This window comes from Euprymna scolopes, chromosome 35 (assembly GCF_053919585.1).
Source record: "Euprymna scolopes isolate OS-2025 chromosome 35, ASM5391958v1, whole genome shotgun sequence".
NCBI lineage: Eukaryota > Metazoa > Mollusca > Cephalopoda > Sepiida > Sepiolidae > Euprymna > Euprymna scolopes.
Window position 1 is genome coordinate 76,192,750 of NC_136516.1, and position 20,317 is coordinate 76,213,066.

General features: G+C 36.4%; 1 protein-coding gene across 1 annotated transcript in view; it reads left to right on the plus strand.

The window, feature by feature from the left end:
- LOC145259953 (uncharacterized) overlaps window positions 1–20,317 on the plus strand; it is a 56,045-nt gene that overhangs the window by 15,439 nt on the left and 20,289 nt on the right. The window contains exons 3-7 of the mRNA XM_080117932.1: window positions 2,403–2,584; window positions 9,441–9,592; window positions 10,388–10,519; window positions 12,836–12,963; window positions 19,262–19,430. Of these exons, the coding sequence (XP_079974058.1) occupies window positions 2,403–2,584; window positions 9,441–9,592; window positions 10,388–10,519; window positions 12,836–12,963; window positions 19,262–19,430 (763 nt within the window). The remainder of the gene's footprint in view (window positions 1–2,402; window positions 2,585–9,440; window positions 9,593–10,387; window positions 10,520–12,835; window positions 12,964–19,261; window positions 19,431–20,317) is intronic.

Genomic DNA, 20,317 nt, shown 5'->3' on the forward strand with positions numbered 1-20,317 from the left:
ATTGGCCTGTATTGAGAGGAGGATGAGAGATCACCTGAATTCTTAAATACAGGGCATACTGATGAGATTTTCCAGGGTGATGGGAACAATTCTCCTTAAGACAACGTTTACTCATACAATGTTCTACATCTTTCACTAGACATTAACCTTACCCTCGAATGGCTCTTCATTTTGATATAAATGGTAACCCAAGAAAAACAAATTTTGGGAAAACTGTAACCCGGATCGTTTCACTAATCTCCCCTCCCCCAAATAAAATGAGATTGTACTTTTTTTTTTCTGTCTCCTTACATCGAGTGGCTTTGTGTGAAGCCATTTCTCTACAAAAATCTGTTTAATGTCCGTTTTTACATGCTTGGATGTGTTGGATGGCTTCTAAAAGTTAACTTCCAAATTTATCTCTGAAAAGGTCTTTATTTATCCCTCTTTCTCCCCAGTCGATTTTTATCACTTGCTTCTATGTTTTCAATGGCCTTTTTCTGTAAACTGGATTTGCTGCCTTAACTGTTTTACATCAACCTACATGACCCAAGAACTCTGATAAAAAATAAAATAAAATAATAATCCAGACAGAACTTAGTTTTGTTGTCTTGTTTCATGGCATATCAACCTTTTTCGAGTTATTTAATGTCAAATCTGATAATTTTGGAAAACGTTTTTATGCTTCAAAGATCATGCTTGGTTGTTTTGCAGAGAAAGTTTTGTTTTTTATTCTGAATTTAACAGAACGTGATTGAGTTTTGTAAAGGGGAAAAAAACAAAACAGTATCAATACTTAATGTATTTTAGCACAGGAAGCCAATATCTTTAGATAGCCTGATCTGGAAGCATCAGGGTCGAACAGAACTTAAGATGACCTAATATTATCTTAGATGTAAGTCAATTACCCCTTCCTCCTCTAGATTGGTGTTCAAGATAGTGTTGGTAATAAAAAGCATATAAATTTATTCAGTTAGTGATTTGTGGCACACGCTGCTTTGTTGTTAGAAAACAATTTTACTTTTGATCATTTTGTTCAATGTAAACGACAACATCATTGTCAATATTTCATTCGATTTTGATATAAAGAAAATAATCATCAGATCATTTTCCCAGACAAGGTTAATTCTTCAGTTTCCTGACAATTGAATAAATTCCTGACATTTGAATAAAGAAACAAATATTTTATAAACTACCCTAATATTTTTCTTCCTCTTCTGAGGGGACAAGCATAATATTTGATATTACATATGGTTAATTATAAAAATAAATGAACTATTCTATACTTTCACCTAACAATTTTGTGATTGAAATTGTTGCGTCTCAGTACTACAGTACTGAGACGCAACTCTGTACTGTACACAATCACATGCTGTGGGTCAAATTCATGACTTCAAATCTCACCTTTTCTGAAAACGGATTTTTTATTCAAGCCGGCACTGTCTCATTTGCATATGACTAACGAGATTTCACATTACTTCACAAGACCCACTAGCAAATAATCAGATGTGGTAGCCATTTTTTGCCCATAACCAGACCTGTATGAAGATGTGTGTATGCATTCACCTGCCAGATCATTTTACACCTTGTTTTAGGCTATGACTGTTGTCCATCTCGTCAGTACTGCAATGAAGAATCCTCGTACCAAGCAAAACCAAAAGTCAAGTTTATAAACCAATAATAAATAATTTTTTTAGTTCACAAATGGTACCCGTCTACTTAAATGAATAACAGACTTGTAAGTTGTAATACTGAATCTTTGCTTGACCACAGTGGGATACAAGTCTCGTTAACAAAGTCTCTTCGATGAATCTCAAAGGGACCCAATCTGGTTGAAGAAAGCTGAACTAAAACAATATTTCAATATTTTTACGTGCATAAAATTTTATCGATGGACATATGTTTCTAAGTCGTCGACTGTTAATCCATGCTGATGACAGGTTAAACCTAGAAACATGTGTCCATGGAGAAAGTTTTATGCACATAAAAATCTTGACATATTTAATGAATAAAAATAATAATTTTTTTAATATTGTACATGCATTGTGTTCTTGTGTTAATATAGTCAGGTGGAGATTCTGTATTGTAATATTCCGGAAAATACCCTTTGTCGGACATGTTTGGTTTTTGTTTGACTTTCAAATGTGCACATTATGGCCATTGTAAAGCAAGTGAATTCTGCGGAAATTGGAAATGTTATTTGTTTTTAATCTATTATTATTTAAACTTAATAATATAGGTCTTGTGTTGATACTCAATATTATATATTTATTTTATTTTTAATATTTTATCTTTATTTTTCTTGTATTTATAATTAATTCTTATTTGCTTTAATTTTTTAAATTGATTTTTACGAGCTTATTAAAACGGTTGATGGTCTGAATTTTAACTATTATTCTCAAGTGTTTTTGCCTGCTTTTCAGATTCTGACTATCCGGTCGTACTGAAACGTGTTGATGCTCGTTATGACTGGCTTCCTTCCCCTGTCAAATTTGGTAACAAAACATTGCCATTGATCTTTGCTGAAGATGGTTGCCAACAAAACTCTTCTGTGGCAGGAGCCATTGCTCTCGTCTCTGATGTCGGATGCACTTACTATGAAAAGGTAAAAATTGTGTTGTCTTTACTTTGCTTTTATTTTTTATTTTTTTGTAATTGCTGTAAGAGTTTTGAGTGTTTGTACAGATAAAGACACAGATGAAAATCACATTCCAAATGAAAATTCTTTGATATATTTGCGAATCTGGCAAAAATAAGTATTCTCACTAAATATTAGGAAAACTATTGAGTAAGAGTATAATAAAAGGTAAAACTCAATTTTATCATAATTTTTCATGAATTGTCCATTTTAAGAAAAGTCTTAATCTATATATCTATAAAAGTGAAATTGTATGTGTGTACATTTCCCTACCAAACTACTCTGTCAATTTTCAGTCTGCAGACTCGATAAGGGGTATTGAGATTTGGGAAAATCTTTTTAATCAGTTTTCGGCCAGAAATTTAGCTGTCAAGTGATCAAAGTTCAACGATTTGACCTTTGAAAACTCTACCAAACTCCTGCCAATTTTGGGTCTAAATATTTGAAATTTTAAATGTAGGTTACTTGGACATAGATAAAACTTTTTTAATTTGGTTTGAGCTCAAAACAATAAATGTTAAGGAGTCAAAATTGTGGTCAAAGTTTAAAAAATATTGACCTCTGCGGTCTCTACCAAATTACTCAGCCATTTTTGGTCTAAACATTTGAAATTTGACATAAAGTGTATTCAGACATAGGGTAAGCGTTTTAATCATTTTTTGACCCACAATTTGGCTGCTTAGAGGTCAAAGTTCAAAATATTTGACCATTGCAGTCTCTAGCAAATTATTTAGCCAATTTTGGGTCTAAACATTTGAAATTTTACATAAAGACATGCAGCAAGGTTTTTTAATCAGTTTTTGAGTGAAAATTGGGCTGCCAAGATGTTAAAGTTGAAAGGGTTTACCTTTGCAGACTCTACTAAACTCCTCGGCCAATTTTGAGTCTAAACACTTGAAATTTTAGATGTAGGTTACCTTGACATGAGTCAAACTTTTTAATATATATATATACATATGCACATTAAGTTATGAACAGTACATAGAGCCCGAGCAAAGCCAGGCTGAACTGCTAGTATTTGAGAAAATGACAGACTAATTATCTCCCATGTATTCAGATAACTTTTTTAAGTTAGTTAATACGATGTAAATGTAATTTTACAATAAAATTGACTTTTTACTTTTAATTCAACTTTTACTCAATAATTTTTCACGATTTTTTATGAGAATAGTTGTTTGTTATAGTTAGCTAATGTACTTCCTAAATTCTTGCATGGCTGCTACCGGAAGCTGTGACAAAGTAAATTGCTTTAATTCTTCTTCAGTATTTCTATTGTGAAACGATTTATTGCAATAAAATATGAGAAAAGAACATTATTGAAAAGTATACAATAAATATTAACAAAATTATACCGATAAAAATAGCACAATTAGTCAGTATTTGCATTTTTAATAACAAAATTAAAAGAATAAGTTTTATTTTATTTGAAATTTTGTAAGAAATGTGTTTATGAAATTATAAAAATATGTTTTTAAAAATTAAAGATTTTTATTTGAATTTATATAATAAATATATTTATGAAAGTATAAAAATAAAATCATTGAAATCAAAATTTCAAACATTATGAAAAAAAAATGTATCTAATACATAATATTCCCAAAATAGTTTTAAAAGATTTTAAATGTTTTTCCATAATTCTTTAAAAAAAAAAGAGCGTGCGAAAAGTGTTTTCAATAATTTAAAAAAATAAAACTAATTTCAATAAATCCTTAATAAAATAAGATCACAAAAAATTTTTCATTGATTATAGAATAAAAAAAAAGGATGATCTGAAAAACGTAAGAAAAAAGAAAAAAATGTACATGCACAGAGGAGATATAGGCGTGAGAGAAAAAAATTTGCCATATGTATGAATACCACTGGTTTCACAGACTACATGGAGACATTCATACCATGTTTAACCGCATGCTACGAACACGTTCCTCTCATAGCACGTTAGTGGCTCCTGTATTCTTTATGATAAATACATATTATATTTATAAACTTAACAGTAATTGTGATAAGAGACTGTTGGCGAAATTTTTGGATTTGAGTTGAAATGATCAAGTAAGTTTTCTTAAAGATAACACCTCGCTGAACGATAAATGTGTCGAAAGGAACACCTGTGATATTGAACAATCGCAATTTCTTCATCTTGACGTCAGTTCTATCATCTGTCTACAACTACGTCTGTGCATTGTATATAAATGGAAACACTTTATGCATCACAGGTCATTTTAGTTTGCAGCATCAAGCCAGAAAATAATACTCATCCCCAACAGTCAACGGGAAGGACTCTCACTGAACAAAGAAAAATAAAAAATGTAATCCATTTTACATTTCTTTATAACCGTTCGATCCTTAGTATTAGTGATACTAGTAATATCATTGTAAATTACTTAGGACTTTTATCCGATCATAGCTGATGGAACAAGAACATGATACCCCTGTGGATTAAATAAAGTGATCTAAATTATGTGCAGATTCCCGCGTTTGACAGAAAGATTCCCTGGTGCTACCAGATCAGGCTGTCTGAAGATATTGGCTTCCTGAGACGAGGTCCTGGATATGACCTAAAACTATATCCGATGATGAGGCCCCACCTTGCAGGTTTTGGGGAGTGTGGAGCCACCCTTTAATTGCCATTGCTCCCAGGTCCACTCTGACCCGGAGTGGTAGTACCTGTTAGGATCCCAACTATGGGTTAAAATAGAATCTGACATAAAAAAAAATATACTCCATTAAAAATCGTTCCTCAAAATAACTAGATTCGGCATTAAATAACCTGAAAAAGGTTGATATGCCGTAAAACAAAAACAACCAACCAACCAATCCTGAGACGAACTGCACCTAACATTGATGGTTTTTGTTTTTCCTCTTCCTTTTGCAAAACCTAATTTTGATCTGCAAAAACAAAAACAACAACAACAACCCACCTTTTTCCATTTTCCTTACCATTTTCCCTTTCTCTTTCTATCTCCCCCACTTCCTGACTGGTTTCCTAACTTAAAATGTACCAAACATTAATACTGTAACCCTTTTTCCTCTCCCATTGTACTCATACCAAAACTCATTCGTGTTCGGCAGGGCAGGGAACAAAAACGATAAAATCCATTATAAAACAATCAAACCAAACACTACAAACTAGCGATTGAAGATATAAAGAGCTTGAAGAAATAAAAACCTTCTACAAAATAACTGAATGCAACATCAATACTATTTTCAAAATAGCTGAATTTGACATTAAATAATCCTAAAAAAGGTTGATATGCCATAAAACAACCAATCAACCAGAAAGATTCCAGAGTTCAAGATACACCTGAAGAAGGTCAGAGGTTACATTGGTTAAAAAGTTGTGAAAATAGTACTCAAAATGAGAAAAGTAGTCTGAATAATCAAAATGGTTTGGATAAGCTGGCAGGAATATGACTCGGACTCCTAGTCTAAAATGAGAGTAAATCTGTTGCTAAAGTTGCTGGAAAAATGGTCAGATATCAGATCCGTTGCTAATCACTCGTAAAACTTGTTTGATAGTTCTACTGCTCCAAAAGGTACTTTGCTTGTAATGCTCAATCCTTTACTTGTATAAGAGCCAACTATATCCTAAGATGGAGTACTGTTGCTACATCTGGAGAAGAATTGCTAAGAGTATTCTTTTCTGATTTGACAGTACAAAATCGTTTTCAAAATCTAGTGGATGAAGCTCTCTTCCCCATACTTTCTTTCTCACTGAAGAAACGTAATGAGTCTATCTCAGCTCTATCATTATTTTCATGGCAGGTTCTAAACTGAACTTCTATCTATGCCCCCCCCCCCACCTCCGCCTGTAGAACATTCACAGCAAACACTCATCTAGCTACACCAACTGCCAACAATTTCCCTTATCTATCTGTACCTAAAACTAAATGTAAATTCTGTGAGCAAAGTTTCTTTCCAAGAACTTTGTCTGTGGAATACAATACTGTAGGCCTGTTTCCCAGTTGACTATAGCATGACTGTTTTCAAGTCTAATGTAAACAAGTTCCTGTGGAGTTGGCCTTTTAAATAAACAAACTCTTATAAAAGTTCCATCATTAGGGTGTTGTTTCACCTGCCTCTAATTAACCCTTATCCTTGAGTGATTTTTAGGTCTTGATAAACGACGACACCCCCATCCCCCACACCACCACCACCTAGTAAAGAAAAAACGTACATGACTTCTGATGCAGTATTGTTCTCATAACTTAGAAACTGCTGCTCAAACAAAAATTCTTAATTTTAATTATTCTAATGTGTTTTGTCATTTTTTGGTTTCTTTCTAACTTTGTTTTTTCTGTTGGAATTTGTCCAATATATATTTTTTTGTTTGGAATTAAATTCCATTTTAACATTTTGAGAATTTCGTTTTCGAATGCCAATTGTTTTGAAACTTGTATTTTTCACCATCACTATTTTTTGCTCTTTATAACTATGTGGACACCAGGCGGTACATGAACAAACTTGATTGAAAACATAACCTCTTTGAAATAGGGGTAATCAATAAATACTGGGGAGGGGAGGGCATAAGTCTCGTGGCTTTATCAGCATGAAGTGGGACTCGAATACTCTCTCTCATACTTTCTTTCTTTCTTTCTTTTTTACTAAATTTCAGAGAATAGATGCCTTAAGCTGCCCCCCCCCCCTCTTTATGACTTGAGGAAATGGAATACTTGAATACATAACAAGGTTAAATAAATAATCGTAAAAATAAAATAATGAACTGTATATTAATTTTCTGAATTTTTTGAGATGAGGATTGATTATTCATATTTAGATTCTTCAGACTACTGCTTTCATGCTAAGTGTTATTTTCACAACTTTTTGGTTGATGTAACCTACCTTTTTCAGGTGTATCTTGTTAAATTCGAGAATCCTTCTTTCGATTTCGGGAATCCTTCTGTCAAACTCTGAAATCTTTCTGTCAAACTCTGGGAATCCTTCTATGAATTACAACTTCTACCCAGTCATGGTTGAGCATGCTACTTTGTCTCATGGATTAAATAAAAGGGTTCCATTCTAAATTCTGTACAGATGCCAGAGTTCGACAAAAAGATTCTCGTATTTGACCAGATACACCTGACAGTCGAAGGTTACATTGACTGAAACGTTGTGCAAGCAGCACTCCTGATGAGAACAGTAGTCCAAAGAATCTAAATGATGCTTGTGTAGTACTCCCTCTTCCACCATAGAATCATTATTCAAATTCACAATCCTCTCTGCAACTCAACCATATTTGGTACATATAAACTTCAGTTTATACTTGACTTGTCCACCAAATTTGAGTCCTGAATATTCAACAGTCTGTTTTAATGTTCTTCAATTATAAAAAAAAACATGAATACAGCATGCAAAATTATCAATTAGGTTACATTAGTCAAAACATTGAAAATAACCACCAAAATCAGAAATAATACTATGAATGAATCAACTAAAAAAAATTATAGCTTCATACTTTGCTTTGAGTATTTAATATTTAGTATTTAGTATGGGGCGATTCCGATACAATTACTGATTCTGTACTAAATTCCCGATTCTGATACAATTACCAATTCTGATTTCGATCTTTATAAATCTCTAAATATTTTATTATAAAATTGTTATTTTGTCCCGATTACTGTAAAAACACTTCTTAAATGCGCATGTATTTTTGCAAAAATAAAAACACACTTGTGAGGGGGATGATCTAGAGATTTTACTCTTACTGTAAGTTTAAATCAATAAATATTTGTTATTACTACAAGCAATGGAAGATGTTTTATAAAACCAAAATCAAATAAAATAGATAATTAAAGGAATCGGTTTTGGCATCGGAAAATAGGCTCAAGTTTTCCCGATTCTGATACTCCAAAAAGCTTCGATTTTTTTTTTTCCAGTTCCCGATTCTGATTAATCGTCCCAACACTAGTATTTAAGTAATGCTGTTATAATATTGATGAAAATATCGATAAACAAAACAAAAAAACTAATTTCCTCAAATGATAAGAAGTTAAAGAGTTTGTAAGTTCAAATTGGATGACACATATCAATATTATTAAGCAGACATTTTTCCATTCCAGTGTTAAACAAAAAAGGATCAATTAGGTTTCAAGGACTCCACAAAATAAGAATAAGCAAAACAAAAAAGGATGCTTTCAAGTCTACACCAGTTGACTTTTGACGTACATATCATCTGTAAACATATATATACAGGTGACTGTATGCACATGAGGAACTGTCTGTGAATTTAATATTCCTTTGACACTTCCTCCTTCAGAGGAAACTGGTTCAATCTGCCTGGGGTCATATCATAAAAAGTTTTGTTTTTTTTTCTTTTCTGGGGAAAGATTTATTTTAAGAAAGGTGGGGGTATATATTATGCATTTAATTTTTAATGTAGAGTGTTGCTTTTTTTTTTTTTTTATTTACAAAGATTTTTAATAAACAAATGCAGAGATCATGACCCTATCATTCTGAATTCTCATTTTAAAATGAGTTAATTCTCTTTAATTAATCGATTTATATTTAAATTATTATGAATCTAATAAATGTAAATGTCCTTTTCTTTTAAACAAGAATAATTATTTTACATTTTAATATTCACATTATTATTTATTTATTTTTATTTTTTTTGATAGGCATTTTTATTTTTGAATAAGAAAAGCCCAGTTTTTTGTCACAAGATCCTTTAAATATAATTGATGACCCCCTCCCCGAAATACTGAAAATCTCTTGAAATTATCTATTAATATCATGAAGCAGACATTTTTCCATTTGAATGTTAAAAACAAATCAATTTATTGTTACCAAAGTTTGACCATTTTCTTTTTTGAATAATTTATTTCTCAAGATTGTCTACATGGCCGCATCATCTGCAATTGGCGTCATTATTTATGTAAGCCCCGGGCATCAGTTAAAAGACATGAACTGTGAAAATGAAGAATGTGACGCACCAATTCCCATTCCAGCCAGTATGGTTCCATTCTCACCATCCCTTTTTAGGTAAACCAATTTTGTAAACTTCTACACCTGTACAGATGTATTGAGATTCTTGTGTTAACATTTTCACCTATCTAAAATGGCCTCTTTTCTCTCTAGAGATAATGGCTACCTCCTGTAAGAGTGTCTGCATGTGTAATTGTGAAGCAAAAGTTGCGTGCGCAATTTCCAGCCATCCTTCACCCAAGTCAGCACTGCCGATTTCAGTGGCAAGGAGAAGTCAAGGACAACTGGAAACAATGCCAAAATAAATGGAGAGCACATACAGCACCTGGTGTTCCCAAATGGTCACCCATTTAAGTACTGAATAGGCTCAATGATGCTTAACTTTGGTGGTCTAATGGGAACTGGTGTGATTATGTAGTATATCACCTACCTATACATGTATAACCCTTAGACACCTTGTTGTTGTCAAACCCAGCTTCTTGCTTGTATGTAGAAACAAAACCCCTCGGACACAGATGTTTCGTCTTTGATAAAGCTTTATTACAAATTGAAGAATAATGGCAGACAACATCATATTTTTATATCTTCAACGGAAAAGATGATTTACAAAAAAAAAAAAAAATGTCAGAACCTGAGGAAGACTTTTTTATAAGTTGAAAGCGTGTTTATTCTTTAAAATAAACACATGATTTATTTTGATAAGAACAAACACATCATTATTGATTAATGATTTCTAAGTGCAAATACTTTCTTATTGATATATTTGTATATTTTTTTTGTTTGATACTTTATTCACCTCGTGAAGTAGAAGTTTGATCGTAAATACCTTTTTTTATTTTCTCTTTTGTCCAGAAGTCGGAGTGTCCAGTTCCAGAACACTCCATCTGATAGCTTTCACATGGCCATTGACCCACGTGGAAGATTAAATGAAGTTGGATGGTTTCTTTATCCCTCTGCAAGTTTTCTTGTGTGGCAGGCACAATGGTAAGTAAAGGCTATGTCGTCTCGACTACCAACTAAATTCTCCAGATACCTTGGGGCAAGGTATTTACTTACACAACCCTCAAATCTTTTCTTCATCTTTTCAACCTTTATTTCTTCTTCTGGCAAACTTACCAACTACGTACGTTTTGTCACAGTTTGGGATCAACAGTATAATTTTGACAAGTTTTAGAAACATTATTTGGGCATGAAAGGAATGAAGATGACAAACATTTAACCTATATCGATAATGTTATAAAATCGTTATATATAATATATAGGGAGGGTGTAAAAGTAGGTATACAGTGATGTACTCCCTGTGGGTACTCCTTGTTTGTTCAAATCTGTCATGTAGTCGATAAATCATGAAAAATGTTGGGAAGTATTGCAAAGGTTTTGATCCACTGCTCTCTCACACGTTCACAATTTTCTGTCTTCCTGTATTGTTTTAAAATTCAGTTATGCTGTTTGTCCGTCAAATTATCTACAGGGTGGTCAAAAAGTCAGGTAACATTTTAAAGAAAAACGATATTAGCAATACACGTATATTTAAGTACCATACATTGAAATATAAAATGAAACAAACATGAAATATGTTTATTTTGTTAATTGTCGTCCATTTCTCTCTATCAATCGCTGGAAGCGATTAACCACTGATTGTGTAACACGTGTAATCATGTCAGCTGATATCCGCACAATCTCCTCTTCAATAAATAACTTTAAAGACGCTATTGTATCAGGCTTCTTGCCATAAACGCTATCCTTTACATAGCCCCAAAGCCAGAAATCAGGAGGGGTAGTTTATATATTACACTCAAATATTTAAACAAATAATATTAAACGAATAGAGATTATAATGGATCATATTGTTTTTTCTACCTTTAACATGTTACCTGACTTTTTGACTACCCTGTATTTTAGAACTTTTTATATACTCCCTAGATTGTAATATCTATGATTTGTGAACGGTCATCGTCTCTACATTTATTTTGAGCGAGATTTAAAAAAACAAACAAACCTGGTTTCCAGTATTTGTTTGTCTTTTTCGTATAAATAAAGTGAAACTGAATCTAATCAAAGCAGGTATCTGGCTTTTGTGGCTGCCACGTCTTGAAGGCAATCAGCTTTGATCAATGTGGGGAATACCCTTCATATTAACAATTTACTATTCATTTGAAAGCTCCTCCTTTTTTGGGGGAGCTTGGTTTCCCCAACATCGTGGGGAAACAAATAAAACAGCGGAAACTTCAGCCAACCTTCATTTCTGCACCTGTGTATTCACTTAGCAAGTCAACTTTTTGATTGACATCGCTAAATTTGAATGCTTTTCACTTATGGCTTTGTAGCGTAGCGGTAAGATGTCACGTTTTCTTTCACTTTCTTTTCTGCCTTCGTGTCATCGTGTCACAGGTTTGAGCCTGCCTGACTACTAACTCTTTTTTTTTTCTTTTACACCTCCAAACACCCGGGCAACACTGGGTACACTTGCTAATGATATTCGAAAATGAGGCTATATGAAAGATGTCACTCATATTCTTGTCCAGATTGACTTTTTTTAAAGCCAAATTTCGTGAATTTGGCCTTTTTTTTAAAAGCAATATGATCTTCTAAAATTGTTTTTGGCCTTTTTTAAAGCATAAAATATGGACTAAGTAAGGCAGGAACGAGCAAGATTAAGGTTCATTTTTCAGTTGAGTCCTACCAAAGACTTAATAAATGGTACTGAATACTCAACAATATATTATAAGTTAAGAATCATGGTTAAGTGGGTAATCCTGGGAAAGAAATAGCACCCTCCCCTATATTGGGTTGTCCTTGACTATGGTTTACCATTTTACTTGTTTTTATCCACCTTTGCCTTGTATGATTTTCTATCAAAACAGTATCTTCAACTCTATAGCTAAATATTTAAAGATTTAAAACAAATCAGAATCGGTCATTGTTTCGGAATCGGGATATAGAGCAGAATTGGTAATTATGTATCTGAATTTTTGAGATAAGGATTGATTATTTGCATTATTCCTCGGACTACTATTCTCATCTTATTCGTTATTTTCACAATGTTTCAGTCGCTGTAACCTCTGACCTTCAGATGTCAAACTCTAGGAATCTTTCTGTCAAATTCTGTTGGGAACCTGCATAGAAAGTTTCCCAAGTTCGAATAATAATAATATGAAGACTTAGAAATTGTATTGGAATCAAGGAGGGGGGTATATTGGAATCGTCCCATCATGATCAAATATATCTTTGTACACACTATGCACAATGCTTTAAACAAACTGCTACATCCTTTTCATTTATATTTGACTTTCTTTTCAGGATGGCATTTAAAGAACGATTGGAACAAAAGCTTGAACAAGAAGCCAAAGTGGTTCCTCTTTTTGAAAATGCTATCATGAAAGGAAAACGTGGTGTTTTAGTCAATGTGACTCTTCCTCCTCTTGAAGGTGAGTTTTGTGTGTGTGTGTGTGTGTGTATATATATATATATATATATATATATATATATATATATACTAGTGGGGGGGGGGGCTTTGCCTGGCTGTAAAATATGCTTAAATATATTTTACTTTGTCCAGATTTCATATTATTATTATAGTCGTGATTTCAAAAGTAAAAAAAAAAAAAATTATTTAGGTGCCATTAGCTAGAATCGAAACTAAAACTGTAACATTACCACTGTACCAACGTGATACACACATAAACTGATTAAAAATAAACTAAGATGAATGTACAAAATGCATAATAATTTAAAAATTTTTTACTCATTTTTGACCCTTTAAAAACAATTTTAACTGGCTAAAGACCCATAAAAGAATGGTCTGTAAAAAATCCAATCATTTGAGGCCCCTTGCGTCATTCTGCAACTTTTAGCTTCAGAGGAGATACTTTTAAAATATGTAGACAATCATATAGCGTTATATATATATATATATATATATAGAATGTTAATGTATAGACACAGCGACCTAGAATGAAAATAGCCACTTAGAATGTGTTTAACGTCTTGTAAAAAATGTTTATAACAATGATTTCATGCAGACTGAAGAAATAGCAATATTTCAACTTGTCATGAAACCAGCTGACAACTTCAATTCAACAGATTGCCAAACGTCGGTTAATCGCCAATTCTTGGATGTATGAAATCTATAATTTACCATGCACATTAAATTGTTATTTGCAGTCAATTGATGGCTAGGGAGGGAAATGTTCAAAAGATAGATTTTCGTTGTGCAATGTGCATCCAGGAGATAAGCGCCCGCGTGTTTGCGTGGTGTGTGGGTGCGTAAGAGAGACGGACGAAAAGGAAAGACTTACCTCGAGACCGGCTCAGCGTCACCGACCGAAAATAGATAAAGAAAGATCAGGATGGCGGCCGCTGTCTTTTGTAAAGGATGATATCTCGCAAAGTCACACGAATTCTCGCAATATGCAAATTTAGCCGGCCTACAACGACCATAAAAGCGGGTGATGAAAAAGACGTGTGGAGAGTGACGATTGAGTTGGTTGGGGAATCGTGTTGCTGTTGCTTCTCGTGCCGTGTGAGGATATCTTACAGTTGTTGGGTCCGGTCTGAGTAACTGTTCGCATCCGTCTAGGCACCTTGCTAACCGTACAGAACCGGTGTATACTGGTTATTGAATTGCTGCAACATTTATAACATCTTTTCCTGAACTTACCGTGTTAAAGAGAGAGTCGGGCGCCATCTTGAATTTTTCCTTATACATCTACAGCGAGCGCAGTAATTTTTTTTTTAAAGGACATTCCTTACACATTTTTTCTACAAGCTATCTCGGCAATTTGGCCTCTAGGACTATGACCGAGTCGAAATTCAACTTAAAGCTCATACCCGAGTTTGACGGGTCCACGTCCATTGTCGACTGGGTTGAAAGGGTCGAGCTGACGTGCGACCTTTGTGAGGTGAAAAGGATACACACTGTGATTCCCCTGAGATTGGCTGGGGGTGCCTTGAGTGTATATCAGCAACTCAGTGCTGCCGAAAAGGGAGATGTCACCGCAATTAAAGCTGCGCTGTACAAGGCATTCGCCATGGATCCTTGTACGGCCTATGAAAAATTTGCTTCCCGAAAACTTCTACCGGAGGAAAGCGTGGACATTTTCTTCGCGGAGTTAAAGAAACTCGCAGTCCTGTTCGGTGGAGGGGTGTCGGAGCGGACGCTCGCATACGCGTTTGTGGCGGGCCTTCCAACTCGGGTGAACCAGCTACTGAGAGCCTCAACCAGCGTTTCAGGGGAGAGGACGTCAGCGCCGCCCTGCTCCCCGAGCAAAATTTGAACAAGGCGCAACCAGTGATGACCGTCTACATAAACAGGATACTCTGCTCAGCACTTCTCGACTCAGGCTGTTCGCATACTATAGTGAGCGCCAGGCTGTGTCCAAGTTGGACTAAGAGAAAGATCAAAGTCACCACGATAGGAGGCGAGACCCAGACATGCTGTGGAGCTGGAACTGTCGAGATCTACACAGACACCGGTGCAGCCACTAAGATCAATGTGCTTGTGACCCAAGGAAATCTCCTGGGGTTTGACCTGTTGCTCGGATACGATGCCATCAAGGCGCTGGGGGGAGTCGCAATTCATCGGGATGGAAAGGTGCGATTCTTGGAGGCCCCAGTGTGTGCAGCGCTCCACATCGATCGGCCGGATTTTACAGTAGACTACGACTCTCGCAAGAGGGCCTGGATTGCATCTTGGAAGTGGACCGAGGGAATGGCACCGACTAAACTCAAGAATGGGGTTGCAGAGTCCCCTATACCCAGTGAGGCTCGAGCAGAATACGAAAGGGAACTAAAGGCGTGGATCCAAGATGGCTGGTTAATCCCCTACCCTGAGGACAAGCTTGGGCCTCCCAAGGGTCTAATACCCTTGATGGCAGTAGTCCAGCATAACAAGTCGAAAGTACGGCCCGTGCTGGACTATAGGGAGCTTAACAAGCATATTGAAGCCTATGCTGACGTATGCGCCAGCAAGTTGAGGGAATGACGTCAGAAAGGCACTAATGTCTCGATATTGGATTTGCGAAAAGCCTATTTACAGGTGCGAGTTGATGAGACGTTGTGGCCGTTCCAGACAGTTTGGTTCCAGGGGCAGAGGTACTGACTTACACGCCTCGGCTTTGGCCTAAATGTGGCACCACAGATCATGAAGACTATTGTCAACACAGTATTGTCCCAAGAAAAGCCCATGAGGGACTCAACGTCAGCTTACATTGATGACGTATACGTCAATGAAGATGTACAGTCTGCGTCGTGTGTCAAAGAAAAGTTGGCTCAGTTTGGTCTGGAATGCAAGAATCCCGAACGTTTAAGGGAAGGAGCACGTGTATTGGGATTGGATGTTTATGAAGAAGATGGCACCCTACAATGGAGGCGTGGCAGTGAAATTCCAAGCATCCCCAACATTGTTACAAGGCGGACCGTTTTTTCTTGGTGTGTAAAACTTGTTGGTTACTTACAGGTCTGTGGCTGGCTCCACGCAGCTGTTGGTGTAATTAAACGCAGAGCAAATTTAACAACCACGGGTTGGGATGACATATTCGATGATGTCCTACTAACTCTGATGATTAAAGAGACACTGGAGAGAGTGAACAAGAAGGACCCTGCCTGTGGGCAGTGGTGTGTTAACGGAGACAACGTAGGTGTGTGGGTTGATGCCAGTTCTTTGGCGTTGGGAGTATCGCTGGAGCAAGGAGGAAACGTGTTCGAGGATGCATGTTGGCTGCGGCCTGTAACAGATTCTCAGCATATCAACCTGGCAGAGCTGGACGCTGTTGTAAAGGGGGTAAATCTGGCCCTGCAGTGGCAGTCTAAGAAGTTGACCTTGTACACAGATTCTCTCTGTGTCTACCACTGGGTGTCTGACACACTTTCAGGACGGACACGAATCTGTACCAAGGCAGCAAGCGAAATGTTAATACGGAGAAGGCTAGACATGCTAAAAAACCTGGTATCTGAGTATGGGCTATCACTGAGCATCACTCTGGTGCCATCACATCGTAATCGTGCTGACCAACTAACCCGAGTACCTCACAAATGGTATGAAGCCGCGAAGATGGAAATGGAGATTACTGCTCGATCTTGTGCAGTTGCAATCGACCCATGTCAAATACAAAAAATTCATGCACAGAGCGGACATCCGGGTATCAAGAGGACCCTGTATTTTGTGAGGCTCGTATACCCAGCAGTGACCAAGATGGATGTCAGACAGATCATCAGAAATTGTGAGGCTTGCCAGTCTATTGATCCTGCACCAGAGCAATGGCAGAAGGGTCGATTGGAAGTTGAGAGTGTGTGGCAGCGGCTGGCCATGGATATTACCCATTACAGTGGCAAGCCCTTTCTAACTCTCATTGATTGCGGGCCTACGAGATTTGCGGTGTGGCGGCAGATGACCAGACAGGATTCAGCAAATGTTGTTTGCCACCTATCATCCATTTTTTTTGAGCGAGGTGCGCCGGAAGAGCTCCTGACTGACAATGATGCAGCGTTTTGTAGCCAGCAAGTCCGGCAGTTGTTAGATGAGTGGGGCGTCCGACTACGGTTGCGATGTGCGCATATGCCATCAGGAAATGGCATTGCTGAAAGAAGCCATCGCAGCATCAAGAGAATTGCTGCCAGGAAGCGATGTACTATTACGGAAGCCACATATTGGTACAACATTACGCCAAAGGACGGGATGTCCCCTTCAACCGCACCTGCGAATGCTATTTACACGTACCGAGTCGGAGTGAAGGGAATCAACAATACGCAGCCAGCCGACAAGGGAACATATAACAGATATGAAGTGGGAGATCCAGTGTGGGTGCGGCCCCCAGGAAATCGGTGCACCGACAAGTTTAAGCGAGGACAAATATCTGGAGTGATTAGCCAGCAGTCTGTTTTGGTCGATGGAACCCCACGACATGTGCGAGATCTTCGCCCAGCTACCGAGGTGCGTCACACAACTACAGAAGAAAGCAGTGAAGCGTCTAGCGATGAGCTGCCGATGCACAGATTCAGTGAGCCCCCTCCAGAGACTGATAGCGATACTTCATCTGATGAGGCGGAACCAGATCCAGAGCCTGAATCTGAAACAGTGAATGTACCTCTTCGCAGAAGCACACGCACTAAAAGGGCCCCCCCCCCAGTGCTCTCTATGTGATCATCAGATCAGAGGGGAGTGTAATGTGCATCCAGGAGATAAGCGCCTGCGTGTTTGTGTGGGTGCGTAAGAGAGACGGACGAAAAGGAAAGACTTACCTCGAGACCGGCTCAGCGTCACCGACCGAAAATAGATAAAGAAAGATCAAGATGGCGGCCGCCGTCTTTTGTAAAGGATGATATCTCGCAAAGTCACACGAATTCTCGCAATATGCAAATTTAGCCGGCCTACAACGACCATAAAAGTGGGTGATGAAAAAGACGTGTGGAGAGCGACGATTGAGTTGGTTGGGGAATCGTGTTGCTGTTGCTTCTCGTGCCGTGTGAGGATATCTTAGTTGTTGGGTCCAGTCTGAGTAACTGTTCGCGTCCGTCTAGGCACCTTGCTAACCGTGCAGAACCGGTGTATACTGGTTATTGAATTGCTGCAACATTTATAACATCTTTTCCTGAACTTACCGTGTTAAAGAGAGAGTCGGGCGCCATCTTGAATTTTTCCTTATACATCTACAGCGAGCGCAGTAATTTTTTTTTTTAAAGGACTTTCCTTACACATTTTTTCTACACAATGTGAAAAAAAAAATTTTTTTTCTTTTTTAGCGAAGCAAACTTTCCTTATCTTTTATAATTTATATGTGGAGTAAGGATTTCTTTCAGTTTCAGTTTTTAGATAAAACTCAAACTCGGCATCCATTTTCTTTCTTGACCACTGTGTGTAGACATTAGTCTCTAATTTATATAAAGTTAGATATGTATATATGTTTATATATTTGCATGTACAGAATCCGTGCTGATCATTATAAATTTTAGAACACAGGTGTGAGGGGCCCAAATGTTGGCTATATTTTGTTTAATTTAATTTTATTCAAAGGTAGTAAAAAGGAATAGGAGCCCTTGTGAAAATCCAGATACTTCTGATTTTTGTAAAATTTAAACAATAGACATTAGAAATTAATAAGTTTTTCCCAAATTTTAGTTGGACTCAACGTGGTGCAGTGGATAAGCATTGAGTCTCTATGGTTCCGGATGAGCATTGACTGAAGATAGCTGTTTCAATCCTACCCAAAGCAGGCCAGAGGATTAGTTAGCCAAAATGTGGTGAGACAACAACTATGGAAGGCAGTAATTATTGGGGGATACAGTTACAAGACTCAGCATTACTATGCTGCTGTGCTTAACCATCTAAAGAAGGCCAGAGGAATAGTTAGTCGAAACGTGAGGAAACAACAACTATGAAGATGAAGATAACAGTCCACACACAAAAAAAAAAAAAAATCAATAAACAAGTTATGAAGCCTCATCTCAAAGGATTCCAAAAAATAAAATAAATATATACTACCATCCTTTTTTCACTCATTTTTTATTTTACACCACAACAAAGATGACTTAAAGTTATTTAAAATGTTAATTGGTCAAATTTACTGACATGTGAGGGAAGGGACACAATCACAAGGCATAAATGAATAAAATATGATTTTAAAGCGAGACTAAACTTCTTCCAGCACGTTTGTTCTGTATACTCCCTGTAGCCATATTGTTGCTCTCTATCCTTCTACATTCAAACTTTTTTTTTTTTTTTCTGTTTAGAATTACGCAATTTTTCCAAGTTTGAACTTCACGCAGACCTTTCCTGCCCTGGAACAAAAGATACCACCTGTCCTCACTGGGATCGAACTGTTTCACTCTATGTCTGTTGTGATCCTAACTCTCCCTTATGTGGTATGGAATTGGGCAGATGGATTTCTCCTTTCCGAAGGTAAAAAAAAAAAATAATAATGTTACTTATTAACCATTGCTTATTAATTTATCACTCCTCAAGCATTCATAGTTCAAACTTATACCTTGTTCTTCTTTGGCTAGTGTCTTAGTGATGTTCTGGCCTTCAAGACTATGCATAATTTGTTAGCTGCAATCAAAGCAGCTATAAAAACTAATTGAGGTAAAATTTACCAAAAAATAATTAATAAAACTCTCTCAAAACAACAAATATGCTAGTTAAATATGTATGCAAAGGAAAATTAAACCTTCCATAAAGAATAAATATACAAGTAAAGCTTTACTATACATTGTTTTTAAAATATATGCCGCTCTCCATTTGAGGGTACCAAATTGGTCAAAGGGAAAATTATTCCCAACTCGCATTTAGGAAAAATACACTTGCATATAAATAATTGAATTAATTCAAAAAGTATTGCAAACAAAAACAAATAAACAACACACATATATATATACTAGCAAAGATACCCGTGCTTCGCACGGAGCTTTGTTGCGCACTCGGGTACCAAAATCTGTGGGCACCTTTCCAGTAAGTTGATGTTGTAAGAGCAACGATTGCATAAGGTGATTAACATTTTAACTACCTCTTGTAGTGACTGAAATTCAATCAGGAACTTCACAAAACATTTTCATCAAAAAGGAAGGTTACTTGATGTTACATAGTAAATTTTTCATTGAAGTAATTTTCAACTCTTGCTTAAATTTTATCTTGCACATTCAATACTAAAAACTTACCACAATCAGATCATGTCAGTTTTTCCTCATATCCATTTCTCGAACTTTTCACTGAAGAGCCTCAGGGTAAACTACATTTCTGCTGCTTTGATTTGGAGCCAGAATGTAGAGTTTTTCTGAACTTCCTGTCCG